The following is a 13,051-nucleotide window of genomic DNA, read 5'->3' as shown; positions in this document are numbered from 1 at the left end:
ATATATATATATATATATATATATATATATATATATATATATATATATTTTTTTATATATATATATATATATATATATATATATATATATATATATATATATATATATATATATATATATATATATATATATATATATATATATATATATATATATATATATATATATATATATATATATATATATTAGGGCTGTGAATTTTTGGCTGTCCCACGATTCGATTCAATATCGATTCTTGGGGTCACGATTCGATTCAAAATCGATTTTTTTTTTTTCAATTCAACACGATTCTCGATTCAAAAACGATTTTTTTCCCGATTCAAAACGATTCTCTATTCATTCAATACATAGGATTTCAGCAGGATCTACCCCAGTCTGCTGACATGCAAGCAGAGTAGTAGATTTTTGTAAAAAGCTTTTATAATTGTAAAGGACAATTTTTTATCAACTGATTGCAATAATGTAAATTTGTTTTAACTATTAAATGAACCAAAAAAATTACTTATTTTATCTTTGTGAAAATATTGGAAACAGTGTGTTGTCAAGCTTACGAGATGCGATGCAAGTGTAAGCCACTGTGACACTATTGTTCTTTTTAAAAAAATCTTTATAAATGTCTAATGATAATGTCAATGAGGGATTTTTAATCACTGCTATGTTGAAATTGTAACTAATATTGATACTGTTGTTGATAATATTAATTTTTGTTTCACTACTTTTGTTTTTTTCTGTGTCGTGTTTGTGTCTCCTCTCAATTGCTAGTTAGTAAAAAATAAAAAAACATTTAAAAACTTTTTTTTTTAAATAAATAAATAAAAAATTAAAAAATAGATTTTTTTAAAATGAGAATCGATTCTGAATCGCACAACATGAGAATCACGATTTGAATTCGAATCGATTTTTACCACACCCATAATATATATATATATATATATATATACACTATCGTTTAAAAGTTTGGGGTCCCATTGAAATGTCCTTATTTTTGAAGGAAAAGCACTGTACTTTTCAATGAAGATATCTTTAAACTAGTTTTAACTTTAAAGAAATATACTCTATACATTGTTAATGTGGTAAATGACTATTCTAGCTGCAAATGTCTGGTTTTGGTGCAATATCTACATAGGTTTCCAGCAACTATCACTCCAGTGTTCTAATGGTACAATGTGTTTGCTCATTGGCTCAGAAGGCTAATTGATGATTAGAAAACCCTTGTGCAATCATGTTCACACATCCGAAAACAGTTTAGCTTGTTACAGAAGCTACAAAACTGAGCAGATTGAGTTTCTGGAGCATCACATTTGTGGGGTCAATTAAACGCTCAAAATGGCCAGAAAAAGAGAACTTTCATCTGAAACTCGACAGTCTATTCTTGTTCTTAGAAATTAAGGCTATTCCACAAAATTGTTTGGGTGACCCCAAACTTTTGAACGGTCGTGTATATACATATATATACAAACCCCGTTTCCATATGAGTTGGGAAATTGTGTTAGATGTAAATATAAACGGAATACAATGATTTGCAAATCATTTTCAACCCATATTCAGTTTGATATACTACAAAGACAACATATTTGATGTTCAAACTGATAAACTTTTTTTTTTTTGCAAATAATCATTAACTTTAAAATTTGATGCCAGCAACATGTGACAAAGAAGTTGGGAAAGGTGGCAATAAATACTGATAAAGTTGAGGAATACTCATCAAAGACTTATTTGGAACATCCCACAGGTGAACAGGCAAATTGGGAACAGGTGGGTGCCATGATTGGGTATAAAAGTAGATTCCATGAAATGCTCAGTCATTCACAAACAAGGATGGGGCGAGGGTCACTTTGTCAACAAATGCGTGAGCAAATTGTTGAACAGTTAAAGAAAAACCTTTCTTAACCAGCTATTGCAATGAATTTAGGGATTTCACCATCTACGGTCCGTAATATCATCAAAGGTTTCAGAGAATCTGGAGAAATCACTGCACGTAAGCAGCTAAGCCTGTGACCTTCGATCCCTCAGGCTGTACTGCATCAACAAGCGATATCAGTGTGTAAAGGATATCACCACATGGGCTAGGAACACTTCAGAAACCCACTGTCAGTAACTACAGTTGGTCGCTACATCTGTAAGTGCAAGTTAAAATTCTCCTATGCAAGGCAAAAACCGTTTATCAACAACACCCAGAAACGCCGTCGGCTTCGCTGGGCCTGAGCTCATCTAAAATGGACTGATACAAAGTGGAAAAGTGTTCTGTGGTCCGACGAGTCCAAATTTCAAATTTCTTTTGGAAACTGTGGGCGTCGTGTCCTCCGGACCAAAGAGGAAAAGAACCATCCGGATTGTTATAGGCGCAAAGTTGAAAAGCCAGCATCTGTGATGGTATGGAGGTGTATTAGTGCCCAAGACATGGGTAACTTACACATCTGTGAAGGCGCCATTAATGCTGAAAGGTACATACAGGATTTGGAGCAACAAATGTTGCCATCCAAGCAACGTTACCATGGACGCCCCTGCTTATTTCAGCAAGACAATACCGAGCCACATGTTACATCAATGTGGCTTCATAGTAAAAGAGTGCGGGTACTAGACTGGCCTGCCTGTAGTCCAGACCTGTCTTGAAAATGTGTGGCGCATTAGGAAGCCTAAAATACCACAACGGAGACCCCCGGACTGTTGAACAACTTAAGCTGTACATCAAGCAAGAATGGGAAAGAATTCCACCTGAGAAGCTTAAAAAATGTGTCTCCTCAGTTCCCAAACGTTTACTGAGTGTTGTTAAAAGGAAAGGCCATGTAACACAGTGGTGAACATGCCCTTTCCCAACTACTTTGGCACGTGTTGCAGCCATGAAATTCTAAGTTAATTATTATTTGCACAAAAAAAAAAAAAAGTTTATGAGTTTGAACATCAGATATATCTTGTCTTCGTAGTGCATTCAATTGAATATGGGTTGAAAAGGATTTGCAAATCATTGTATTCCGTTTATATTTACATCGAACACAATTTCCCAACTCATATGGAAACGGGGTTTGTAATAGATTGTATTTGTAATCTACTTTACATTTGATTCCAAATCTCAGAGTGCTACAGAATTACGACCATTGCCGTTGTTAGGCCTATTTTGGCGTTGTAATAAATAAATCAATAAAAAAATGGTTTATCGATAAGCCATTTGTTTCATTTGATATAAAATAAATTGATTACGTAACATCACCAGAATGATTGACAATTAGGAGGACCAATAGTCAAGATGATCCACAACATCCTCTAGTATACCTTTAAGTCTTTCATATATATATATATATATATATATATATATATATATATATATATATATATATATATATATATATATATATATATATATATATATATATATATATATATATGAAAGACTTAATATGTATATACACGTATATAACAAAAAACCCAGTGAAGTTTTGTGCTCGTGTGCTACGTTCGCTCGCATCCTGTGCATCTCCTGGGGGCCCCTGGATACGATGAAACACAAATAAGCATATAAAGTCAACTTGTTTTTCCACTCTACTGGTACTATTCCAGATATACCCGTGGATAGCCATCTACAAAATGTGCAAATATTAAGAGGACAGTGGCAGCTTTTAAGAAGAGAAAGTCCAACTCGAGCAACAGTGCCAAGCAAGTGTGACGTCAGGCTCGCTGCAGCTAGCCTCTTTAGTCAGGGACATCGAGGGACAGAAGTTAAGAGTGTCTAAACACGAGTACATTTTATAATAACACCAGAAGAAGATGCTAGATTTGTTGCTAGTTGTTTTTAATTTTTTTCAAAGTCTGGAAACACTTGAAAAAATCTCAACTAAGTACATTGTACAAAAAGCAGCAACAACTGAAAATATGGCAAAACGATAAAAAATGTATATATGTTATTGCTAATTCATAATAACCGATTTGTTTTCATTGTATTTATACATTTTTTTTAGCCTTTTTAAAGAAAATTATATCATAGCAAATTAGTCAATAATGTCATAACCACGCCCCCACCGCCATAGGTATCTTGGCAGTTTAGGGGAAACCCTGTCTTGCTATTGTTATTTAAATGTATTGTTATTACTATTATTGTTTTTATTTTACCTGTGTTTTATTCGTTACTAATCCTTTTTTTATAACTGTATTTAAGGTTGGGTTTTGGTGGCACAATAAATATTCATATTTTCTAATTAATTAATAATCGGATTACAATATCAATCCAAATAATCATGATTATTATTTTTGCCAGCCGTCCAGCCCTAAAATATGTATATATGCACTCATGCACTCTCTGTCACACACACACACACACACACAAACACACACACACACGCACGCACGCACACACGCACGCATGCACGCACACACACACACACACACACACACACACACACACACACACACACACACACACACACACACACACACACTTTTATATATATATATATATATATATATATATATATATATATATATATATATATATATATATATATATATATATATATATATATATATATATATATATATATATATATATATATATATTTTATCTAACAAAACTGGATCCAAATACAGCTAAGTTTCCTTCAAGTATGATTAATTTTCTAATTGCTGACGCTATAGCTGTATGTACATTAAAAACGGCTCGCAACTGGGAATCTGTTTTCATTGTTCACTTAAAAGAGCCGTTCAAAAGACGCGACTCGTTTGTGAACCTCTCATCTCTACTACAAAGAGCCTCACTGTACTGACTGGAGCACATTCCGTTCCGCATCAGGAAGTAAACAGTGTCCATAGGGATGGGAATTGATAAGATTTTTATGTTTCCGATTCCACTTTTGATTCCGGTAAACAACATCGGTTCCCTTTTTTATTCTTATTTGGAAAAATAAATAGAAATATGATGGATTAGCATCAATTTAGTTTAGTTTAGAGATAACATGACTTTAGAAAGCCAACAGTGAGGTCTTAAGAGGCACATAGCATAGAAAATAGATTAAAAACAACAAATCTGTACAATTTAACAAAATAAAACATGTGGAAATTACACAAGAATGGAACATTTCGTAACATTTAAAAATAATCTTTGCCATTTACCTAGAAAATATACCATGTAATATACAGTGCAAATGTTTGTTTAAATTCACAAGGTGAAACTAATATAATGACAATGCATGCAACATGAGATATGTTGAACCTTCTTTTGATATAATGTTGATGTTTATTGCTTGGAGCTTATAATGTTTTTTTTAAACTGTAAGCCATGATCATCAAAGTTGTATGAAATAGAGGCTTGACATATGTCACTTTGCATGTAATGAGTTATTATCACATATTAGCTTCACATTTGAAGTTGAATACTGACATGAATGGACTTTTACACGATATTCTAATTTTATGAGTTTCAGCTATGTAATATAATGACTGAGCGAAATCGTGGTTGGAGGAAAACAAGCAACTTTACTCTGACTACAATTGAACATTCACTTACCGAAGGAGCATATGTCTCCTCATACTCATCCAAACAGGAAGGCATTCATTTCCATTTAACGGGTAATAGAACTAACATTATCAGCAGTGATTGTACATGTTGTATTTACAGTGCATTAGACAGTTGTGGCCGTGAGTTTTCCACCTAAGCCTTTAGTGATGTCAGACTTTAAAGATTACCTCTCAAAATACCATAATTCAGGGGTCCCCAAACTACGGCCTGCGGGCCAGATCCGGCCCCCCAGCATTCAAAATCCGGCCCACAGGACGTCCCAAGTATAAAAAAAAAAAATTTTGTAATTTTTTTATTTTTTATTATTATTATTTTTTTGTGAATCCTTCCTCTCTAATCCATTTCCTACCGCTTGTTACTCTTGGTGTCTCCTAGCCGCTCAGGCAAATCATAATTTTCCCATCGATAATGTGACAATGTTAAATGTTGATGAACATCAATGTTAATTGATGTTAAATGACAAAACGGATTATAAAGACAATGTATGTATATATATATATATATATATATATATATATATATATATATATATATATATATATATATATATATATATATATATATATATATATATATATATATATATATGTATATATATGTATATATATATATATATGTATATATATATATATGTATATATATGTATATATATATATATATATATATATATATATATATATATATATATATATATATATATATATATATATATATATATATATATATATATATATATATATATATATATATATAAAATTTGGCCGGGCCAGGCTGTATGTGTGTGTGTATATATATATATATATATATACATATATACATACAGCCTGGCCCCTGGCCAAATTTTTTTAACCCAATGCGGCCCCCAGGTCAAAAAGTTAGGGGACCCCTGCCATAATTGATGTCACCACATGACCATTGCTGGAGAAATACTACACAGAAATGCGTTCACGCCCTACTGTGCATTGAATCAACAGTGTACAAAACGAGTTATTTTCTGCCGCATTTAAAAATCAATTAAAACGCATCAGCAATTAAAGTTGCTGATGCAACTTATGTGGCACTGTCAAAATTAAAATTGTAAAAAATATATTAAACGTGAACAAATAAAATATTTGAACTCACAATTATAGAACCCATTCGACGCAGTATAAGCCAGTAGCCCTCGTCGTCAACTTATTCAAGTGGAAATGGCGAGCATTTCATCGCCAGAACAGCTTCTGGAGTTGGCCGACACCGTCTCACAAGATTTCTCTTTAAATATCCTTCTCGAAAAAGGCCTTGCAAATATATATCTGCCACCTAATCAACGTTTTGTTCTCCTTCTCTGCTATCCCGGTCTGGCTATGGCGCAACACTTCCCGTTTCCTGCTAAATTGAAACTTGTGAATGGATACTCACTTTGGAATGACAAGTGTGTATCCAATCACAGTCTCGTTAACATCAGGCTACTAAGATAGGCTATTGTGATCTGATTGGCTATCGCACCTGTCTATCAACTCTATGTGTTCTCTAATTCATCCGCTAACAGTCCCGATGAGTATCCAATCACAGGATGCGTAAATGTCACATTCAGCCTTAGGCATGCCAGAAGGCCTTACTGACAACAACTCATGATCTGATTGGCTATCGCAACTGTTTATCACTGTATGTCCCCGATCGATTACAGTGCATGGATTCTGAAGGCCTCTGGCAGATTTTGTACGGCATGGCAACATTAGCTAGCTGAATTCTGATTGGATACAAACCAAAACAACAGCACTGGAACAAGCATAATATGACACGAAGAGAAAATACATACTTTTAGCTAGTTGGGGAAAATAAAAAATAATTGTATCTTTAATTATGATCATGATTTCTGGTTATGTTAGGCCTAGGGCTGCAAAAGGGTGCAAAGTTTCTGTTAAATCTCCGGAAATTTACCACAGGAAGTTTGGAAATTTTGACCATTCAAAGTTGGACACCGTCCAGCTTATTCTGTAGAATAAGATAAGAAGCTTGTAAAACACGAATGCAATGCCACACACAGATATAAATAGTCAGCTAAACAATTGGAGTAGTCTTTAAAAATATTTTACTGATGGACAAATGAATAGAAATAGGCTAGATGAATAAACGAACACTCAATCAGCATGCTAAATCAAACTATAACCTACATTCTTGTATGACAACAGAAAGGCTAGCAGAACAGAAGGCAGAGGAAACTACACGTTTTGATTTAGTATTTGCTAATTAAACTTTACAGATCACAAAAAAGGTAAATTGGAATCGCTAATGTTGTTAGCATAAATGAATGGGATTTAACATAGAGAAAATTTGCATCACGGCTAACGGAGAAATATTTTTGGTTCATTATGAGACTGTGGTGGTACATAAACCTAGCTAGCTAGAGATATTGGCCTCAAAATCATTCAACAAGTACAGGAACAGCTAGTTAGCTTGAGTGGAAGTCTGCTGGAGTAGTCTACAGTCATACAGTAACAAGCAATTACACCTCTATTAAACTTAAATACCATAAATCAAATATATTTACCCCAGTAATATCATCAAAACTTACCTGACTGGATGAAGTCCTTGGGCTCAAATACTAGTGTGGCCTCAATAGCCCTGCTGTAGTGTGTAGCATGCTGGGAATTATCTGTGCATGTGATGGAAGAATGCACTGCACATGTGATGGAGGAATGCACCGTGCAGGGTTGAAATTCAACTCTATTTGCATTCAGGTTGTTTTAGCTAATAATCATGCTGCAAGATGTAGCATGTTGCATTCAATGTTTATTCCCATTAATTTTCCATTAATTCCTGTTAATTCTCATATATTCCAGTTAATTCCCATGGAAAGTTTCCAACTTTGAATATTTCCGGAATTTTGCAACCCTAGTTAGGCCAGCATAGAAGGCCTTGCTGGCCCTGACGGCACACCACTGACATTAGATGAATGCTTCTGCCCGGGATGAGGTCAGCTCAGTTCAAAAACGCTACATTCATTGCATGCTGTATGTTCAAATATATCAGCTTTTATTGCTCATATGTTCTCCTCTTGATGAAATAGCAACTTTGGAATGATCAAAAGTAGCGCTGTTGCTGTCTTTTTTAGTAAAACGCCGGCAAACTTCAATGACATTTTTCTGTCCAGGAACACGCCATGTTGCTGGCGTCACTACGCAAGTTGCATAATGACATCATCCCCAACCGGAAGAACCAATAAGAGAACCGCTTGACGAAATGGCAAGCGATTTTAAGGAATTCATACACTGGGAACCGGTTCTGAACAAGAACAGGTTTTCAATTCCTATTCCTAAGTGTCCATAACATTGCTCAAGTCTCCTCTCCATCATTATCACAACAAACACAACACAAAATCATTCAGCAGGGATTACACAAGTAAATGACTCACCATATATCCATCCAATGGCAATGGACTGACACACTGAAAGGAGGAGAAGGTTGTTGCCACTGCAAACGTAATGATCGAAAAGCTGGAGGAAATACAAGCCCCCCTGCAGGAAGTGTAGATAGGTCATAGGTCATAACCACAAACTTTGCCAAATGAATTGTAAAAATTTAAAAACAGCTCTCACCTCAGTAACGAGAAGGAGGCCGAGGAAGAAGCAAACAGAACAGAGACAAAGCAGCAGCAATTCTCGCCGATGAGCCCTCCGGAAAACAGTCGGGAACATGTCTGTTACGGAAGTCATCAGGCACTCCAAGCTCACAAACTACCAAAGGAGACAAATGAGTCTCCGCCACAGAGCACATGTATTCATGAATGTTTCATTCAGAGCTGACCTGCGTGTCAGCACCCAGAAGGATGACCATGACAAAGAAGCAGATGGCCCATAATTGAGGAAAAGGCATCATGGCAACGGCCCGTGGGTATGCAATGAATGCCAGGCCAGGTCCTGCAATAACACAAAATATTTAGTTATTATATTCAGTTGTAATATTAGTTCATCTACTCACCAGAAGCAGCCACTTCAGATATCGGCAGCCCTTGTTCGTAGGACATAAACCCCAAAACAGAGAAGATAGCAAATCCTGCCACAAAGCTTGACCCACCGTTTACCAAACACAAAAAAAATGTGTCCCTATGGAAAGAAGGAAAAAATATGTTTTTGTTACACTTCTATCACTTTGATTGCACATTCCAGCTATTCAGACATTATTCCAGTCATCAGAGGCAACGTGTTGTACTACAGTTCTGCCACCACCAGAGGGCAGTTTTGACTAAGAAGATCCATCCATCTTGTACTGCCTGCCCCTCACATGAAAAACTAAATAAAACCATGAACAAATTTTCAGACAAAAACATTATTATCCATATGATGTAAAGTATAAAATAAAAATGTTTGATAATCAACCCAAAATAGCCTAATAGGCTGACCAGTGAGTTACACGATGTTGGGTCATAAAGGAGAGGGAGTACAAGCAGCATCCAGAGCAGCTGCACATGGAAGGTCACATCCGGTCTTTTTATAAACAGCACTGGACGACTGATCATAGAGCTTCACATACTGGCTAAAGAACAAACCTCCCCAAGACACGCTCCCCAATAAACACCCACAAGTCCCATAAATGCTCTAATCATGCCAGGTTTTTATTATTGTTGTTGGGGGTTTTTTTAACCGCAAAGAGGACAAAGTGTTAATTAGAAGCGGGCCTCTGTTATTACTGAAATTTAAAAAACTAATGATATGCAACAGCCTCGTTATTTTAACTTAAATAATGATTTGGTCACGTATTAACACGTATACATTACCCAGCACGGCAGCAACCGAAACCCGTGTTGTATTAGCAGTGTAGAGCAAACTGATCAGTCAACATTAATAGCCTCTGAGGGATTCGTTGTAAATTAATAGTGTGACGAGTGTAACACGCATGACTTTTTTTTTTCCTGAAGGAACTCTCCTGAAGAAATCAATAAAGTACTATCTATCTATTTCAAAGTGCATGCAGAGCTAAATAAAGCTGTTGGATGCTGACCACACATCATACTTCAAAGGCTGCCATCTTGTGGAGGTAATTAAATTGCAGTCAGAGCTGAAGGCTGCAATGTTTTGATAGTTGACTAGTCATCGACTATCTTAACAATTGTGAATTATAGTGAATTATATTTATATAGCGCTTTTGTCAAGTGACTCAAAGCGCTTTACATAGTGAAACCCATTATGTAAGTTACATTTAAACCAGTGTGGGTGGCACTGGGAGCAGGTAAGTAAAGTATCTAGGATGGCGGAAGCAGGGATCAAACCTGGAATCCTTAAGTTGCTGGCACTCCTGCTTAACCAACTGAGCCACGCCGGCCCTGAGTTGAGCGTACATATAGTCAGTAGCTCTTGTTTAGTCATCAGCTTTTAAATTCAACTTGAGATATTTTTAGGCATGTGCACGCTAACTCACAATAAAGATGACTATCTTATTCATAAATATGTATTATACTGAAACCGTTTTGCTAATTGGACTGTAAAAATATCTATTTATCTGTTGTCCATTTAAAAGCAAGCAAAGTGTTAATGAAAACAAAGTATAACATTTTTATGAAAACAAAGGAAAGTAACCATCAAGTTTTTTCAAAAGGACTGATGATGATGTGTTTAGAAAGCTACACACAGGTATGTGAACACGGTTTAGCTGGCAGTCTTTGACTAAAATTATAGTAGAATCTATTTTTCACACAACTGTGTCTCCCTGTTGTCAGCTGGCTAGCTAACAACTCAACTAGCTTAGCAGGGAGAGTCGGAGATCGCATCCTCCTTCTGTCCGACATGACTCTGTTTAAAATGCCGTACTGCCACGAAAAGCAAGGTCCTCTTTGCAAACTGAGCAAGTTATCTTTAGCGTGTTTATGGTGAAATGTTCCCACTCTTTTTGGGTTGCTGTCGGTCACATTTCGCCCTGACTCGCGCATATTCATTTCTGTCGGAAAAACACAAGCGACGACGTCACCGTCTATTAAGCGTCTATTTTACTATCAATTCTTGACGAAAACGCAAAGAAATCTTTACAGCTTCACTTCACAGCAGTTAATTTAAATGTTGTTAATGCAAATTGTTCAATGCAGCTCAAAAGGCGTCAGGGGATTGATTTTTCGCACAGCCAACCACACTAGCTGGCATCCACTACACCATCGCTACTTAGAGAATCCTGCATTTATTTGTTTTTGTAGACAACACACCCGGCGACAAAACCAGTCTTGGCCTGTTAAAGGTATTAATTGGAGCATTTACGGTCCATTTAACAGCACGTTGTCAAGCATCTATACGTTTTGTTGGCTAAAATGTGAAAGAGAATACTCACTTGTAGCAATTATTATTAAACTCATTATAACTTCCCAGAGATGTCAAACTTCCCTGACAAATCCCAAAAGAGAAAAGGACTTGTGCTCCTGCATCCATCCAAACCTGAGTAAACATGAAAGAGATCCCAATACAAACTCTCAATTGAGCAAACAAATTATAAGACAAATTCATAGATGCGGCTGATTTAGCACCTCTCATCATGGTTCATTTTTAGACGAGGCGCTTTATTACTTACTTGAGGGTCCGCCAACCTTTTCGGGTCAGGATAGAGGTAGAAAATTATGCCGTCCATGGCACCAGGCAAAGTGAGTCCACGAGCCAACAGAACAACCAACATTACATAGGGGAATGTGGCTGTAAAATAAACTACCTGTCAAAAAGAGAAGTGAGGGTTAATGCTTGTCCAATACATTGCAATATCAATTTGATAATAAAAGAGCAAAAAGTGACAAAAATCATATGCCATAAAGGCAAAAAATAATCATTTTTTTTATGTTGATGATTCTAGGGCAGAGATGATTGCATCATAGTTAGCTGAGGTCAAAGGTATACCAGTCAATGCTTCACATTGATTGATTTTAGATCAAATATTTGTGTATTACTACTCAGCTCAATATGTTTTGTGACTGAACAGTGATCATTTGAATGTACTCAAATGCACTAACGCCAATAGAGTAAGGGAGTGTTACCTTTCCAGTGGATCTCACTCCTTTCCAAACACAGAAATAGCACAAGATCCACGCCAATAGAAGACACAAGGCGAGCTCCCACCTCAGGCTCCCAATCTCTTCAATCCCCTTGGAAATACCCAGGACTCGTCTCCTTATAACACAAACACGGTCAATAAAATCAGCCTGCATTATGACAGAACTATATCATAATTGCCTGTTAACTTTATTAATTTAACACAACCTGCTCTGTATGAACAGTGGGGTGTGTAGATATATTGCTATACCTCAAGGATACTCGATTAAAATATATTTTTACAAATGGTTAAAACTATTAGTTATGCTGTCTGAAGTGAGTCCCCGCACACTTCAGTGAATCATTTTTATCACTGTGCTGTATGTCTTTTCTTAAAGGGACAATGCCATACAAAATACATTTAGATAATACTTTAAAGAAGCTTGTACAACAGAATAGATGTAGATTCTACTGAAAATGACTCAAGACTACACCAGATTTTGTCATTTAACATCTAGTTCTGCGTGGAAATTGGGTGTGTAGATATATTGCTAAATAGATTTAT

The 13,051-nt window shown here is 35.8% G+C and overlaps 1 protein-coding gene across 1 annotated transcript in view; it reads right to left on the bottom strand.

Moving 5' to 3' along the window:
* LOC133652689 (sodium- and chloride-dependent GABA transporter 2-like) overlaps nt 1-13,051 on the bottom strand; it is a 108,486-nt gene that overhangs the window by 52,928 nt on the left and 42,507 nt on the right. Inside the window, exons 6-12 of the mRNA XM_062051699.1 lie at nt 12,492-12,624; nt 12,038-12,172; nt 11,801-11,904; nt 9,467-9,591; nt 9,293-9,405; nt 9,085-9,222; nt 8,901-9,003 (exon numbers count right to left, since the gene is read on the bottom strand). Of these exons, the coding sequence (XP_061907683.1) occupies nt 8,901-9,003; nt 9,085-9,222; nt 9,293-9,405; nt 9,467-9,591; nt 11,801-11,904; nt 12,038-12,172; nt 12,492-12,624 (851 nt within the window). The remainder of the gene's footprint in view (nt 1-8,900; nt 9,004-9,084; nt 9,223-9,292; nt 9,406-9,466; nt 9,592-11,800; nt 11,905-12,037; nt 12,173-12,491; nt 12,625-13,051) is intronic.

The sequence above is a fragment of the Entelurus aequoreus genome, linkage group LG01 (assembly GCF_033978785.1).
Source record: "Entelurus aequoreus isolate RoL-2023_Sb linkage group LG01, RoL_Eaeq_v1.1, whole genome shotgun sequence".
Classification (NCBI taxonomy): Eukaryota; Metazoa; Chordata; class Actinopteri; order Syngnathiformes; family Syngnathidae; genus Entelurus; species Entelurus aequoreus.
The sequence above is the reverse complement of the archived record's forward strand: the minus strand, read 5'-3'. Positions and strand labels throughout refer to the sequence as shown.